Here is a 17,979-nt window from a genome sequence, read left to right as displayed (position 1 = left end):
TAGCAGCCCTCGGCGAGCAGAGAAAGACGCCCGGCTCCTCGCGCCGCAGTCCGAGGCAGGCCCTGGGCGCGCGGCGGGCTGGGGCCGGAGGCCGGGGGGCGGGTCCCCGCGCGGGGCGCCCGGCGCGGAGGGGGCGGGCCCGAGGCGGGGCGGGCCGCGGCGCGGACGGGCGGTCGCAGCCGCAATCGCCCGCAGCCCGCGGCGCCGAGCACAGCCTCCGTGCATGGCCCCGACGGGAGGCGCGCCGCCCGCACCCGGAGCCCGGCTCCCTGCCTGAGCGCGGCAGCCGCCTCGGGCCCGCGCGTCCTCGCCCCTCCGTCGCCGTCCCGCGGACATGACCGCCTAGCCTCCTCCTGGGCTGGTATTTGCGGTGGAGTCTTCTTCATGGAAGCGATGTCCCCCCAGCAGGAGACTCTAGGGGGGCAGCCGGGGCGCTCCTCTTCCCTGACAGGCGTGTCTCGGATCGCGGGAGGCCCCGGCGCCAAGAAGGTGAGGACGCTGAGCGGCGCCCCGCGCCCGCCGCCACCCCACTCCCAGCGCGCGCCCTCCGCGCCAGCCGGCCGCCTCGGGAATTTAACGCTCGAGGCTCGCGGCCCGCTGCGTGAGTCTCGGACGTTCCTGCCTTCCCCGCCCTCACGGCCCGCGGTCTCCCAAGTCACCCCGAAACCCCGGGCTTCGCGCCTGGAGTCGTAAGCGCTCTCGGAGCGGCCGCAGGCTGCCTCCCCGTCCCCATCCGCCGCGCGACCGGCGGCCGGGCTCCTCCTGCAGTCGGGGCGCGCGGGCGGGCACCGGGGCCTCGCCTTTCCCGGCCCCCCCCCCGAGGGCTCGGCCCCTGGGTCCCCCCGAGGTCTCCCGGGCGCTCACCGCCTGCAGACGGGGTCAGCTCCGAGCCGTCAGGGGCCGCGGCCAGCCGCGCTGAGGAAGGTAGGCGGGCGGGCGGGCGCGCGGGCTGCGGCGCTCAGCCTCTCACCTGGACGCTGAGGCGCGGCCGCTCCGCGGTGGGTTTTTTTTCTGGTGGTGGTTGGGCCGGAGGTTCCTGCGCCGAGCGCGGCGCTTCCGCCACGACGCCGGGGTCTCCGAGGTGGTGGTCGGACTCGCGGGTATGCTTGGGACGCTAACGGTCCACACCGCGGGGGCGCGGCGGTTGGGTTCGGCCTGGCACCGGGCTGGGCGGGGCCCGTGGGCTGCGGCGGAGGGTCGTGGGGGCCGGGCACAGGGGCCTCCGCCCTGCGGGGTCCCCCGGCCCCGGTCGCGTTGAGGCTGGAGAGGGGCCGGGGCGGGGGCGGGGGCGGGGGGCGGCGCGCGTGTGCCCTGTCAGAGCCGGGAGCGGCGACGCGGGCGACAACTTGCAGCGTTGCGTTCTGGTGCCCACGGCCGCCACGCGGCGTGCTGGCGCCGACCGGGCCCGGCGTCTTGGAAAGGGTCCCCTGAGCAAGCGCACGTGGCCGCGAGCCGCCGGCCCCTGCGGCCCCTCTGTCTGCGGACGGATTGGGGGGTTTTGGCCGCGTGCGTTCCTCGTCCAGCCCTCCCCTCAAGACCTTCGGTGATTTGGCCCTTTTCTGCCCTGTGTCCTGGTGGTGCCGTTCCAGCCTCACTGGGAATGAGTTGGGATTAGAGGGATCAGCGAACTCTTCCCTAAGGAATGCCTGCAGGCCCTGCGTTTTTATCATTAGAGCCTGGAGGGGCTGCGCGGGCCTGCGGATGGTCCGGACCTCACAGCCTTCCACGACGCTGCACGCCAGGATCCTGGGTTGGCTGGAGGCCAGCTGAGAGGTGAGGTGGTGCTCCGGAGTCGAGAAGGGAGTGGGCGCTCCCCAGGACGTTGACCATGTCACGGGCCACCTAGGAGTGCCCGTGAACTTGGTGATGCGTGGGCTGAAGTGCTGGCCGGCCTTCGATGTATTGAGGCTGTGGCGTGTCCGTGTCGCTTTTTCCCTCTGAGATGCAGGGATGGCATGTGGGTGTGTGTGTGTGTGTGAGAGAGAGAGAGAGAGAGAATGCACCGGGCCAGCGCCGCATTTGGGAAGGTAAATGAATGTTCCAAGTAATTGACACAGACTTTAAAGCATTTTTTAAATTCTTGTGTACTTAAGGAATTGGGGAAAAATCAAAGATTTATATTCCTGGGCAGTTAGCTGTCTTCCTTTACTAAGGGAAATTAAGTATACTGGCAAAGGGCATTGGAGTGGCTTGATCATTTATCAAGCAGTACTTGTCCAATAAATGAACGGTTGCCTCGCATCTTAAGCTATTGCCCTTAAGATGCTGTCCTTCATTATACATCCTAATGGGTTGTCACATTACCAGCAGTCTTTCTCTTTTTTTCTTTCTTTCTTTTCAAGGGAAATAGAGTTTCCTAATCTGGACGCTCTACAGCTTTTTACTACCTTTGGGTCAAAGATGATGTTGAAGAGCTTTTTTCTTTTGCTTTTAATATTTTTTTCCATAAAAGTGCACCTCTCTTATTTTAAATGTTAGCAGGCATGCCTTGATTTCAGACCTCCATATTAGCAATAGAAAATAATCATAATAAGAAATACTTCCAAAGTATAGTTCATGGAATCATCGCCATTTACACTCTTATGGACACCAGTCTTCATGTAACCCAAATACTCAACAGACTGATCTTTATGTTCCATCTTGCCTTCTTCCTGTTTGGTAGTTTTAGTGAGTTGTGAGATTTATTTCTTAAAAAGTCTTCTATGTGGTTGTAGTGTTAATTACCAAGTGTGGATCAGTATTGTTTAAATTGCCAGTTACAATCAAAATTATAAAAAAAATTAAATAGAAAAAGAAATCCTAGCAAATTAGTAATGGTGAATAGAGTTTTGTATTACTTCTTTCTCTCTATTTCATATATGTATGTGTATTTTGGATAGTGATGTAAAACATGTTTTTTTCTGAATGGTCCAAATTTTTAAAGACAAGTTTATTGGCCAAATCACTATATGGAGTCAGTTCATCTGGCTTTTAGTTCTCATTCTATTACTATCTTAATGATCTTGAGGAAATCACTTGACTTGTTTCAGTTCCTCATTTGTAAAATGGGAATCAAAGGGATAATGTTGCAGAAAGTGCTTTGAAAAGTATATAGATGACAGTTACTTCTTTTATTCTATAAAAACAAGATGATTTTTAATAGAAAAAGCAAAACAATAGCATCTTTAAAGCTAGTCATCCTGAGGACCATTAATCCAGAATGTAGTTCATATTCCCAGAAATTACTGTTAAGGAGGCAGTTTCATACAATGTGGTGAAATTTGGAGTGTGATGACCCAGGTTCAAGTCTCCACTGTGTTGGTCCTCTCTTTCTGACCTTAACCTTCAGTTTCCTATTTCTAAAATGAACATAACAATAATATTTATCTGTTCAAGATTGTTGGGAATATTAAATGTGAAATTGAGTGAATACTGTCATATAATAAGCACTCAATAAGTATTAGCTTCTATTGTTTGTAGTTTCTCCCATATTTGTGGTTCATACTGTTGTCCCACTTGTTCAAGCTAAAATCTGGGATTCATTTTCAACTCCTTCATTCCCTTACTCTACCACAACCATCAGAAGGGCCAGTCAACTATTACTTCAAAATATATCTTGAATTTCTCCACTTCATCTACTGCTGCCACTGTAGCCCAAGCCAGACCACCACCATCTCTCATTTGTACCTTTACAGAAACTCCCTAACTTGTCTAACACCTTTCTTGCTCTTCCCTGGCCCAGTTTCCACTTAGCAGCACCGGAGTGATCTTTAAAAATGTAAGTTGATCATATTGCTCACTTGCTTAAAATCCTATAGTAGCTTTCCATCATATTTAGAATAAAATTCGGACTCCTTTTCTTAGTCTTCTCTATTTCTGCCATCTTATCTACCTTTTCCGCATTGTTGTTATTCTCCAGCCCCATGGGCCTTCTTTTTCACACATCAGGTCTTCAAATTCATTCCTAGTCTGAGGCCTTGGGTTTTGCTCTTCCCTCTGCTTCTGCCACAGGTCTTTGTAGTGTTGACTGTCTCATGTTGTTCAAATGTCTGGTCCTCTCAGAGGCCTGTCCTGACTACCTAAGTGGAAGTTGCTGCCCTCAGTCATGCTCTATACCTCTGTTTTATTTTCATCTTAGCATTCATCCTTGCCTAGTTTCTTATTGACTGCTTCCATTACCTGAACCCTTCACCAGATGGTGAAAACCATGCGAATAGGGACCTCATCTGTACTGTTGAAGGCTGTCTCTCCAGTGCTTAGGACAGTGCACATATTAGGGACTCAATAAACACTAGATGGTTTATACAGCAGTGAACAGGACAGGTATAACCCCAGTGTGCAGAGTGTTTGATTTAGACCGGAATCAGCAAATCTTTTCTCAAAAGGCCAGAGAGTAGATAATTTAGGTTTGTAGACCACAGGGTCTCTGTTGCAGCTGCCCACTTTGCCACTGTGACGAGGAAACAGCCATTGACAGTATGTAAATGACTGGCCGTAACTGTGTTCCAATAAAACCGAGTTTAGAAAAACAGGCAGTGTGTCCCTGGTGTCTAGTTTGCTCACCCCTGGTTTGGAGCGTTACTGTCGACGAGAACTTTCTGGGCCCATAGTACTGCTGTCTATCTACAGTGTCCAATTTGATAACCACTAGCTGCATGTGGCTACTGAGCACTTGACATACGGCTGTACAAATGAGGAACAAAAAAATTTAACAGCTTCACTGAGGTATAATTGACATACAGGAAACTGTACATATTTGAAGTATATAAATCTGTAAGTTTTGGCGCATGTATATACTTCTGAAACCCTCACCACAGTCAAGAGAATGAATATATTTATCATCCCCCAAAGTTTATGTCCCTTGCTAATCCCTTGGTTTGCTCCACCTTCCTAGGCAACCACTGGTCTGTTTTCTGTCACTGTAGATTAATTTGCATTTTCAAGAATTACATATAAATGGAATCATACTATGTATTTTTTTGCTTTAATTCAATATAATTATTTTAAGATTCATCATGTTTTTGCACATATCAGTAGTTCATTTCATTGCTGAGTAGTATTCCATCCTGTAGAGAGGCCACAGTTGGGTATTCGGGTTGTTTCCAGGTTTTGGCTGCTACACATAAAGCTGCTGTGTAGGTTCATGTAAGTCTTTGTATGGACCTATGCTTTCATTTCTTTTGGGTAAACACTTTGGGGTTGAATGGCTGGGTCGTATTTTAGATGTAAGTTTAACTTTTTAAGAAACTGTCAAATTGTTTTCCAGAGTGGTTTTACATTCCCACCAACAGTGTATAAGAGTCTAATTTCTCCACATCTTCACCCATACCTACTATCTTTTTGATTATAGCCATCTTAGAGGGAATAATATGGTATTTCACTGTGGTTTTGATTTGCATTTTCTTAAGGACTGATGGTGTTGAGCATCTTTTTATGTGCTTACTTATCATCCATGTGTTACGTTTAGTGAAGTTCCTATTCAATTATTTTGCCCAAATTCAGTTGGATTTTTAGTTTTTATATTATTGTTTTAAAAGTTATTTATATATTCTGATTCAAGTTCTTTATGATATATGTGACTTAAAAATATTTTCTCCCATTATGTGGCTGGTAATTTTATTCTTTTAACAGTATTTTTCAAGGAACAGAGTTCTTAATTTTGATGAAATCCAATTCATCATTGTTTTCTATATTTTTTACTTAATTGTAATTTATTTGAATTTAAATTTAAGTTGCCACATGTGTCTATTGGATACTATACTGGACAGCACAGGTTGAGAGAAAGAGACACAAGCAATAATAACAAAAATTAATGATGATAACTATTCTAAAAAAACAGACAAACATGGATATGGAGCTAGGCCACTCTGGCATTAAGGTTTCAGGAAAGGCCTCTTTTAAGTGAGGCTTTACTCTTTTATGAATGAAAACAAGATGCTGTAAAAAGATTTTGAGAAGTAGGAGCAATTATCCGAAGATGCCGAGGTAGGAAAGAACAGGATGCGTTTGAGGAGCCAGTGTGTAGAGGCTGCGTGAGAAGCTATTCTCTTTATTTTATAGCCACATTTAGTATTTTAACCTGAAACAGAATTACCCACCTGGTTCATCCACCTTTATTCACTAGTCAGACAATTTGACTATTTCTAGAAATCAATGATTTTCTGTCACTTAGACTCTTCAGAATAATACACAATAGATCTGTATAGTAATTTCTAAAAATGTGGTTCTAAAAGATAATAGGAGCATAGAGATAATGCTTCTGAATAATGCATTCTGGATAGAATTCTGGATTAATCTTCTGGATAATGTATTCTTGAGGATATCCACATTTGGATAGAATAGTTTTTATGAAATGAAATGGAAGCACGTATTAGAGTAATTTCGATTAGGGATCATTTGTGTTGTACTCAAGCACTCTGACCCTTTGCTTTCACATACTAATTGAAAACTCCTTGGAAGAAAGACTTACAGGCACAGAAAGTCGGTTGGAGCAATAGGATTTTAAAATAGCTCCAACATATTAAAATGTGACAGCTGTCTGTCTTGTCTCTCTGCATGCTGTGGGTCCAAATCTGTTTATAGCCGCTCAGGTAGAACACCCCCAAGAGGCAACTTTGGCCATGTGTGTGTCTTATGCTGGGGTTTGAATGAAACATCTTGGTGAGTCAGCTTTAGTTTCACTCTATAACACTGAGCAAATACTATGCCTGTGGTTAAACCAATATCTTCCTGAATCCTTTTCTTGTGTTATTCACAAAGTGAACTGATAAAATCAGGTACATGAAGTTGTTTGGGCTCAGAGGAGTCTGAAATTATCAAAATCTGAGTTAGATTAATCAGAAATGGCCTCTGTTACCACTGATGTGATCTCCAAACTTATGATTGTACTTTGTTTCTTTGTCTGTAAAATGATGGTAATAATCCATATCTTGTATATTTCACAAGTTGTTTCATATGGATCAAAGAAAGTGTATTCTGCACTTTTAAGTGCAGAAGCCAATTAGTATCTTCTACCAGGTGAAAGGATGTGTAAAGCAATAAAAAGAGTTTTATTTCTTTGAATTTGATAAAAGAATATTTACATGCAAATGAGTGGATGCTATCTGTCTTATTCAGCTCAGACTACCATAACAAAATAACATAAATTGGGTGGTTTAAATATCAGACATTGATTTCTTAAAGTTGTGGAGACTGAATTCCTATGATCTAGGTGCCAGCCAACTCAGTTCCTGGTTGAGGGTTCACTTCTTGGCTTGTGGTTGGCCATCTTCTTCCTGTGTCTTTGTGGGAGACGGAGGGGAAGCAGAGAAAGGAGGAGGGAGGGAGAGAGGTGGAGATGGAAATCGATATCTCTGGTCTCTTCCTGTAAGGGCACTAATCTCATCATGGGGGCCTCACTTTCACGACCTCATCTAAACCTAATCACCTCCTAAAGACCCCTGCCTCCTAATACCATCGCATTGGAAATTAGAACTTCAACATATGAATTTGGGGAGGACGTAAGCATTCAGTCCATAACACTGTCCTTCAAAGTAGTTATTCTTGAGGTCATAAATATCAAATAAGGTAGAAACTTGAGCAGAAAGATAAGAATTTAATGTTTATAATTTATGGGTTAATAAAAGGAAATTTTAAAACCTCTTTGAGTGAATGCGTAACTATATATAATACATGTCAATTATATGAGGTAAGTATTATTAACTTATTTCTACAGAAGAAGGAACTGAGCCCTGCCGAGGCCACATGTTGTAAGCAGCAAAGCTGGAATTTGAACCAGATCTTCCAACTCTATTTCTTTTTCTAACTAGATTATAGATGCTTTTGTTACTATTTGTAACATAAGATATAGGAGAGAGTAGATCTGAATTCTATATAACCAGCTGAGAAAAGCACATTTGAGAGGTTTTTCTCCTGAGAGGTAATTTCCTTCTTTGTGGAGCAGAATCTCTACTTTCTCCATCTACCAGTGAATGTTATTTTCACTGCTGCCATTAGGTAAATGCATTAGTCAGGGTTCTCCAGAGAAATGGACCAATGCCAGTCCCGTGATCTGCCGTCTGCAAGCTGAAGACCCAGGAAGGTCGGTAGTTCAATTCACCACTATCTTGTCCTGAGGCAAGATGAGATGAGATGTCCCAGCTCAACAGTGAGGAAGGGAAAAGGGGGCGAATTTCTCCTTCCTCCACTCTTTATTCTATGAAGGCCCTCAAGAGATTGACTGATGCCCACCCACTTTGGAGAGGGCCATCTGTCTTATTAAATCCAGTGATATAAATGGTAATCTCATCCAGAAATACCTCACAGATATACCTAGAAATGTTTAATCTGGGCACCCTGTGGACAGTCAAGTTGACCAATAAAATTAATCACCACAGTAAATATAACTAATAGTGACAATAAATGACATAATCATTAGTCTGATTACCTTGGAAATGTGTGGTTTTTATGCCTTGGTATGCCTGTCATTTTCAGTTTTATATAAGGCACTCATCGTACTTCTGGAGTTCCTTAGCCAGGTCTGCTTTCCAGGCTGATATCTGAGTCTTGCTTGCTGTTGGAAAGCTTGGCATATTCCCCAAACTTACAGAACTGTATTTCAGAGTTAGGTGTGGGTGCACTGAATCCTGTGCCTCTATGGACAGTCACGTGTTTGGCACACCCAGTTGAAACCTTCTCAATTCAGAAAACATTTTATGTCATGAATCTTGAGTGTAGGAAAAAACTCTTGCTTCCATAGTTATTTTTACTTACAATGTGAACACAATAGTGTATTTTAACATGGCAAAAGAAAAATTTTTTGTGACTCTAACATTCGTATGTTAGAACAGAATAAAGTGTATTTTTTATAAAACAAAACTTAAAGACAATCTTATTTTTACACAGTTGTGTAAAAAGTATTAATTTTAAGTAAAATAGTTAAAATAGAGAATTGCAACTTAGAGACTGGAAATTCGCAAGTCAGGGGTACTAACTAGTGCAGTTGTTGCTCTTGGTTCCGAAGTGGGCGTGGTTGTGAAGCAGTCTGTCACTGTCTGTGATTCCACCGGTGTCCCAGGCTATGACTCAGGGAAAGGTCTGCAGGACAGAAGGGGTGTGGTGTTCGGAAGGCGCTTCCCACCCCTTAAGCCCCGGTGTTCAGTAGACTGGGAGAGGTGACACAACTGGATGGCACCTACGGAAAAGGAGACTTCAGTAATTGAGGTGTCTGAATCCTTTCAAAGTTCTTATCCTGCCATCCAGGACTTGGTGGCTGTTCTTTTCAAAATAAAGACATCTTTAGAACCACATAACAACTTAACAAAAATATGTGATTATAAAGCTTGCTTTCCTGGAAGTTATCAGTAGCGAAAAATAGATTTCAATTTAAATTGCCACCAATACAGCTTGTAAACTATAAAATATTACAGAAATAAATGGGTATATAACTAACACCAAGGTTATATATGCATATGTATATACACTTGTATGTACATAAACTTGTATACATAGTGCTTTGAAGAAATGTATGTACATTTTGTTGTGATTTATTGGGGTTTCATGACTCATACCTCTCTCATCCTCAGAGCATTTGGCAAAAACCTCTATTACGGACTGAATGTGCCCTCTCCACAAACTCATGTTGAAGTTCTAATCCCCCTGGGTTAGATGAGATCATGAGGGCAGAATCCCTATGATGGGATTAGTGCCCTTGTAAGAGACCAGGGAGCTTACTCTCTCTCTGTCTCTGTCCCCCATGTGAGGAGGATAGAGCTGGAAGGCAGCTTTCTACAAATGAGAAAGAGGGTCTCGCCAAGAACTGAATCTGCTGGCACCTTGACTTTGGACTTCCCAGCCTCCAAAACTGAAAAATAGATGTCTGTTGTTTAGACCACCCAGTCTGTTATTCTGTCATGGTAGCCTGAGCATACTACCCCTGAAAGACATTTTCACTGAGGGGAAAGTTTGCTCTCCCATTCTTTATGTTGGTATCTCAAGTGTTGTAGGTCGCAGGGACTCTGCAGGTCCTGGTGTGTGCAGAGAGCCTGCAGGCTGGATGCTGATTTTGGTATTGGCAACTGCCCCGGTTTTCTGAAGCAGCCTTGGATGGGGGTGAGGGTTAGCCTTTGTTTACTTACGGAGGACTTAGCTACAGTGTGGGAGGCTGGAAAGGGGACAGAGGAAACTACCTTCTGTCAGCCACCAATAGTGGGGCTTGCAGGCAACACAGCCCAGTTTATTTTATAATTTTGTTTCAGTCTGATTTTCTTTATCTAGGACAAGTTTAGATTAGAAACATCCGACCAACAGCAGACATAGTCCTGTCAGCACTGTGTGTCGGTGCTGTGCTGAGCAGCCTTGACCTCATTTTGACAGACAGCTGTCACATGGCACAACTGAAAGGTAAAACCTATTTCTGGATGTTTGGCCACTTGCGTGTGGACTCTGAAAATGGAATGTATGTGTGCCCACATCAGCTCACATTTCAAAGATGTGGAAAACCCTGCTGCTCTGCGGCCTTTTGCTTTCCTTGTTTACCTGGGTCCTAATTTACACCTAGGAGAGAATCTATTTCTTCTAATACCCCTGCATTGACTCTCTTGAACCGCAGCTTTGGCAGTAGTCTTTGCTCGGTGATACTGCGTCTGAATCTGGATAGACCTGGGCCTGTTTTCCATTCTCAGCTTATGCATTCTGTTTTTTACCATTATGGTTTCTGGATTGGATGACCATACCCTTCCCCTCTGCATGAGGAGAGTGAGAGGTTGCTGTAAGGCAGAGCTTCCCAAGCTTCCCGGTAGAGATGTGTCTGCTACAGTCAGCCCTTCATCCACTAGGCAGGTAGATGGCTACCAGGGCAGCCGGAGAGCCTCTTTGTTTATCAGAGTGTGTCACGGGTGTGTAAATCTTATCACCTTGTATGGACCCTGCCTTGTAAGAGATTATTAGGGACAGGGCATTGGTGATTGACCCTGTCTACTCTAGGGTGCTGCTGAAAAGGAATCATGATCAGAGGTTGAAACTGGTGGCTTTCCCAAAGAAGAAAGTCCAGCCAACTTCAAGGCCCACAGTGACACTCCAGAAGCCTGCACGGGTCAGGCGGAGGCAGAGGAACGGAGCATAAGGTATAAGGGGAATTCTGCTATCCTCCTATTTATTTATATACGGTACTTACGAGCTCTAAAGCATCACTCTGTATGTTACACTGTCATGGTGTTTTCCATGTCAGAGGACTTTCTGCATATAATCTTATTCTATTCTTTGTGGTAGGTCGGATGGTTATGTCATCTTATGGAGAGGACTCAGAAGTTAAGTGCTTGAACCAGGTGCAGAACTTAGGTCCAGAGTCTCCTAGCCCAGGGCCCATTCTCCTACATTACATAGATTCTCATGTTTATTGTTTTATTTCAAAGTGGCTGTCTCATAGAAGGAGGAAAGAAGCCAAAAGTAAAAGTGTATCTTTCTTAATCTCAGAAAAGAACCTATATCCTTCTATGACGATCTGCTGTGATGACATTTGTTTTAATTAAATGCTCAAATTGATTCTGGATGAGATGATTGTGAGTAAATAGAGGATCACACACATCACAGACCAGAGTGACAATAGTGAGAAGCTTCAGCTCACCCAGTGGTCAAAACCTGGTTGTGATAATAGGACCTAGAAGCAGGATGCAGGGTTAAAAATAATTCTCTTGTTTCCTTGCAGAGCCGGTGTCTCTTAGGTATGCCTCCACAAATTAAATACTGCAGGTGTGTTGGGAAGACAAGAAAGAAACAGTTCATGGCTGACAATATTGTATAGACTAGCCACAATAGCATTAATGGTCAAATTTGAATATGCTAATTTGTAAATTTGATTAGATTTTTTTCTAGCTTTGAAACTTGAACTCTTTAAAAGCTTTCCTATGTGCTGCTGAAGCAAGCACTCAAAGTCCTCATTTTAATGTTATGCTAATTTTAAATGTTTGGAAGTGACTTCAGCACAGTTGACTTAAATTCAACTAAAATGCTTAGATGTTTTTCTTCCTAAAGTGACTGTAACAGAAGGATGAAAAATTGCAGTTCACCTGACTTAAACCTTTTATCTGTTCCTTTCTTTTGATAGGCATTTTTTCCTATAATCTCTGTGAGAATTAAGAATGACCAGATTCAGAATGATTTAGAGGTTCCGAAAATAGTACTGTATCTCTTGGTTGATATGAAGTTAAACTTCTAATGAGAGACTACATGCAGGTTTTTATGTAAACAGTGTTTTCTGAGTTGTTGAAAATAAAAGACCAAAAATTTTTTTCTTCAGCTACCTGTTTACAGTTTCATTTTCCTACATAGGCACACTTGTATCACCATCTTAAACTCTCAGATATGGGCAGTGTTAATTCACTGACTTAATACACTGCTACTGAAAATTTACTGTGTGAAAATGGTAAGGCTCAGGCATTGGAGCAGTAGGGGACGATCGGTGGACATATTCCTCAGATCTCTGAGGAATTCCAATGGAGAGCCACTTAAACATTTTATACAAAAATATGTTGGACAAAAAGCAAATAATTTTCATTTTCTTGTATTGTACTACAGATGATTATTATACAAATAAAGAAAATAATGGCTCTTGGCTATGAGCCAGTTTGCTGGGATGGAACCCAGTGGCTTAGTAGTTTGGTATTTAGCTCTTTGTTTTTCTTTTTCACAGCTTTATTGAGATATAATTCACAGGCCATAGTATATTTAGAGAATTGTACATCTGTTGTCTCAGTCAATTTCAGAACGTTTTCATTACCCCAAAAGAAACACCACACCCCTTCGTCATCATGTCCCAATCGTCCTATCTCCCCAAACTCTGGGCAAACACTAATCTACTTTAAGTTTCTATAGATTTGTTTATTCTGGATTTTTCATGCAAATGAGATCATATAACATGTGGTCCTTTGGGACTGACTTCTTTTAATTAGCATAATGTTTTCAAGATTCATCCCTGTTGTTACACATGTCAGTGTGTCTTTTATTGCCAAGTAATATTCCATTATGTGGATATACCACAATGTGTTTATTCATTCATCAGTTGATGGGCATTGGGGTTGTTTTCCACTTTTTAACTATTATAAATAATGCTGCTGTGAACATTCACATGCATGTTTTTGTGTGGACATGTTTTCATTTTTCTTGTTTATGTACCTGGGAGGAAATGCAGGATCCTATGTAACTGTGTTTAGCCATTTGCAGAACTTCTGAACTAGGTTCCAAAGTGACAGCACTATTTTACATTCCCACTAGTAGTTTATGAGAGTTCCACATCTTTGCTGGCACTTTTTATGTCTTTTTTACTATAGCCATCCTGATGAGTATAAAATGTTATTTCATGGTTTTGATTTGCATTTCCCTGATGGCTAATGATGTTGAGTATCTTCTCTTGTGCTTATTGGCCATTTGAATATCTTCTTTAGAGAACTGTCCCTTCAGGTCCTTTGCCCATTTTGAAATTGGCTTATTTATCTTTAATTGTGACAAGTCAATAACAATTCTTTATATACAAATCATTTATCAAACATGATTTGCAAAAATTTTCTTCCATTCTGTGGGTCTTCTTTTTACTTTCTTAATGGTGTCCTTTGAAGCATAGAAGTTTTTAATCTTTTTTTTTAAGATTTTATTTATTTATTTGACAGAGAGAGAGACAGCAAGAGAGGGAACACAAGCAGCGGGAGTGGGAGAGGGAGAAGCAGGCTTCTCGCTGAGCAGGGAGCCCGATGCGGGGCTCGATCCCCAGACCCCGGGATCATGAGCTGAGCTGAAGGCAGACACTTAACGACTGAACCACCCAGGCGCCCCTAGAAGTTTTTAATCTTGACAGTGTCCAATTTATCTATTCTTTTTCCTTTGTTGTTTGTGCTTTTGGTGTCATGTCTAAGAAACCATTGCCTACTCCAAGTTCACAAATATTCTGCCTATGTTTTTCTCTAAATTTTTTTGTAATTTCAGATCTTACTTTCAGATCTTTGATTCATCTTGAGTTAATTTTTATATATGGTATGAGATAGGAGTCCAACTTAATTATTTTGCATGTATATATCCAGGTGTCCCTGCACCATTTGTTCGCAGGTAATTAACTTCAATCATCAGATGTTTACCCTGTAGTTCAAAGTGGTAAATGTCGGCACTATGTTAGAAGATGTAGTTTGCAATATACAAGGATGACTCTTCACCATCCAGTTCCATAGCAATGCTTACATTTCCTTAAGGACAGCATTCAAGCAGAGCCCCTTAAAGGTTTGTTTGTTTTCCTGTGTGTGTGTATGGGGATAATGATATAGATATGGAGGATAGTGGATTTTAAAATTCACATAAACCTTCATTTATTGAGTACATAGTTTATACCAGGCATTGTACTAGGCTTTGGGAATACAAAGAGAAGCCTACAATAGAGCAGAATTCCAGTAAATAATTGTTGAAGGACTGGAAAAAGTTGGATAGAAGTTACAGTCCCTGCTCTCTAGAAATGGACAGAAATATAAATAATATGAAATGCCGTAACCGAGGCATAATATGTGAAGCAAGATAGGAACACAGGGAATTGAACATATAATTAATACAACTGATTAAAAAAGAGTCGAAGTGGAAAGCAGCTTGCAGATTAGCTGGTAATGTAGCTGCAATTTTGCTACTTTTGAAATGTTTTTAAAAATGAATTATAGGCATTTGGTTCTCATTTTCAGTTATGACCTCTATTTTACTTTTTGGCAGAGTAGGTCTTTGCCTTTATTACCAAATATAACTGCAGAAGAGACAGCTCAGAAAATCAAAGATCTAATGACTTTCTTCTGTTCGTGTTATACTTCCCTGATAAATTGCTGTTAGTGAAAACACAGCCATTTTAAAAATGTAATCACATTTATTCCCTTTTACAACTTCTTCCAAGGTCCTCTTTATCTTTCCCAGTTAGAAGTGGAGGGTAAATAAATGCGACTTCATGTTTGTTTTTTAGCTCATATAAAATTCTTGTTTCGTTTTTTGGGCCCTTGAAGTGGTACAGTATCAAGAAAATCATTTCCAAAAGTTTAATGGAATTAATTTTTTAACCTAATACGTAGTTTGTCAATTTAGAAAAAAGAGATTACTGGGGCGCCTGGGTGGCTCAGTCAGTTAAGTATCGCGCTCTTGGTTTTGGCTCAGGTCATCATCTCAGGGTCATGAGATTAAGCCCCTCATTGGGCTCTGCACTGAGCACGGAGCCTGCTTGAGGTTCTCTCTCTCCCTCTCCCTTGGCTCCTCCCCTTTTTCTCCCCCCTCCCTCCCTCTCTTAAAAAAAAAAGAAGGAAAAAACAGATTACCTCTTTAAAAATATTCCGTTTCAGAATGGCACCTAGTATTTGTGAGGTCATCTAGATACAAACATCAAGCCCGTGGGCATTCTGAAAAATCGTACTGTACATTGTGATTTTTAAGCTAACAGTAACAACAAAAAGCACTGTTTTAAACCTACCCTCTGTTTTCTGTGAGGCAAAGAATCATAGTTTTTACTGTCACTGAACAACTGAAATTTGTTGGTGCTCATACAGGCTTAGCCTCAACCTGTCCTGACAGGCCTACACAGTAATCTCTCTGCAGAGGAATCACAGTCTCTATTTCCACGTATTATATTTCATACAGTTGTTATAAACAAAAAAGAAAATCTAATTCTTTATTGCCTGAGAACAGATTCTTTGATAGATAAGTGAATTTGTTTTGAAGTCACCATTGCCCCTTTGTTTTGCTATACTTTTGAACAAAAGAAAGAGATCTGTGTATTTTTAATGAATTAACACCTAAATCTATTTATTAAACTCTTGTTATATTGGCCATTCTTAATTTTTTTTTTTTTTTTTAGAGAGAGAGAGCTGGGAGGAGTAGTAGAGGCAGGGGGAGAGGCAGAGAGAATCTTAAGCAGGCTCCACACCCAGCATGGAGCCCAATGCATGGCTCCATCTCATGACCTTGAGACCATGACCTGAGCTGAAATCAAGAGTCCAACGCTTAACCAACTAAGCCACCCAGGAGCCCCTAAGACTTTTAATTATTTACAAGAGGAATGAATCCTGTGAATCTTAAATTGGCACATATAATAGTTTATTTCCTTGAATATCCAGGGTAAATCTTCGGTGGACATTTAACATGAGAATATCAAAAATAGAAGGGATCTAAAAGACTGTGTAGTCCAAATTCTCTGATTTTCTAGATTAGGAAATGAAAGTCCATAGAAGTGACTGAATTGCCTTGGGTTGCATATCTCATTAGTGGTGAGACTTACTACAAACAGTAGGATCTCAAATAAAAGTAATATTCTTCCTGTAGTTTGATTACATTCTGTTGCATATGAATCCACTAGATGAGGTAGATACACTCTGCATTTGACTCCTCATACATCTGACAATTTTATAACTCAGGAAACACGGTCTAATTAGTTAGTGTGGATATGGACCTCTGCATTAGGTCTCCATAAGAAACTCCTATTTTAAAAGCACTTTTACAGAAGAAAATTGGTCACCCTTATGTGATTATTCATTCTCATGTTTAACAGCCATCACTCTCAGGAAGATTTCTTTATGTCAGAAGGTTTCAAATTTAGGGTCCATGAATCCCTAAGGAATCCATGTTATGCAGGTCTCTGAACCCCTTGAAATTATGTGCACAATGTAATTCACAGCTTTTTAACATTTTTCAGAGAACCACTACCCAAAATCAACATGGTTTCTCAGCCTACAGTTTAGCAGCATTTCTTTCTGTGTTCTCTTCCTTGGAAGACATTTTCCATCCTCCATATTAGAATTCTGCATTAATTTGGAGATTATTTCTCCTTCCAAATGAAGAACTTCAGATCATTTTAGCTTTTCTCACAGACTCTTCCTCCCCCAACATTTTAAATCATATTTATGGCTGTCTTTTGAACATTTCTAAATTCCTTGTAAACCTGAAAGGCAAGGAACTCAGAATTAGAAATCCTATATGCATGAAGATTCAGTTAGCTTAGATCGGCTGACCGTGGTGTCAGAGGGTTAGGGGCCACAGAAACAAGGCTGCTGCGATAGATCCAGGAAGGTGGTTCCACTAAGGTAGACTAGGCAGACCCTCATCTAGTTCAAAACTTGAGGGTAAGGAGCCCAGATAAAGCTTAAAGGATTGGGCACATTTCAAAGTTCAAAGCATAGTAAATAGTTGCTGAATAAAGGGAGTCAGGGGGCTTGAGGGCAGGAACATAGCTCTTCTGAATCCACCGTTCTAAGGCTAGTGTGACTGCAGAGGTGGCCAGGAGAAGGAGAATCTGGGAGTTTGTTCACATGCACATTTTCTGAGGATTTCACCTTCGGGTCTAGGCTAGACCAAGCCCCCTGGCTCCCAAGAGATGTGAGTAATGGAAACAGTGGGGTGGGGCTGACAAGCTGTAAGATACAACGAGGGTTATCAAAATCACAGACTTTTCTGGGAATCTGATGAAAACCATGGGCTTTCTCTCCAGAAGGAAGGCATAAATACGTATCATGTAAACAAGAAAAGTATACAATTTAACCTTCCCTGAAGCTCCTTCCTGGTTAATAATTCCTGATTGAGAACGGTGTTCTCTTTCTTACCCGTTGGCTTCCTGTCTTTGATTCATGGTTTATGTAATTGTGTCAGTTTCTGTCTGAGCGATGCTGAGGAGGTTTGCGCATATAGTTTCCACATGTGAGCCAGAAGATTAACGGGGAGACAGCAACACTGAGGCAGGATGCTGGTGACAATAACTGTGGAGGGGTCCTGGGGACATGGTGAATTTGGGGGATAAGAATTTTGCCAAAGAAGGCCGGTATCCCCTTCTCACTCGGTGATTATTCCCCTGTTCCTGTGCCAGGATCTAGGTTTGATTTTACTAGAAGCAGTTCCTTTATGAATAGTGTAAGGAGGTACTGATCCCGAACCAGTTTTCTCTGGTTCTTACTAGAGCAGCACCTGGTTCCCAGGATGGCAGGCCTAGGTCCTCCCGCGGTAGGTGAGACCTCCGCCAGGAGAGGGTGG

General features: G+C 42.5%; 2 protein-coding genes across 6 annotated transcripts in view; one reads left to right on the top strand and one right to left on the bottom strand.

Moving 5' to 3' along the window:
- CUNH11orf53 (chromosome unknown C11orf53 homolog) overlaps positions 1-977 on the bottom strand; it is a 494,983-nt gene extending 494,006 nt beyond the window's left edge. Inside the window, exon 1 of the mRNA XM_035008894.1 lies at positions 865-977. The gene's annotated coding sequence lies outside the window, so the exon portion shown is untranslated. The remainder of the gene's footprint in view (positions 1-864) is intronic.
- The window catches only part of ARHGAP20 (Rho GTPase activating protein 20), a 128,145-nt gene continuing 110,364 nt past the window's right edge, over positions 199-17,979 (top strand). For 2 of the 5 annotated variants that reach the window (XM_035008892.1, XM_035008888.1), the window contains exon 1: positions 199-489. In XM_035008892.1, the coding sequence (XP_034864783.1) occupies positions 385-489 (105 nt within the window). In that variant the 5' untranslated portion in view covers positions 199-384. Of the gene's footprint in view, positions 490-1,319; positions 1,774-8,161; positions 10,360-10,941; positions 11,082-17,979 lie in introns of those variants that run through there. The other 3 variants (XM_035008890.1, XM_035008889.1, XM_035008891.1) reach the window with 3 other exon arrangements.

Source organism: Mirounga leonina, unplaced genomic scaffold, assembly GCF_011800145.1.
Source record: "Mirounga leonina isolate KUSES-001 unplaced genomic scaffold, KU_Mleo_1.0 Mir_153, whole genome shotgun sequence".
In the NCBI taxonomy this organism is placed as follows: domain Eukaryota; kingdom Metazoa; phylum Chordata; class Mammalia; order Carnivora; family Phocidae; genus Mirounga; species Mirounga leonina.
Note: the sequence above shows the minus strand (reverse complement) of the source record. Positions and strands in the feature narration are given on the sequence as shown.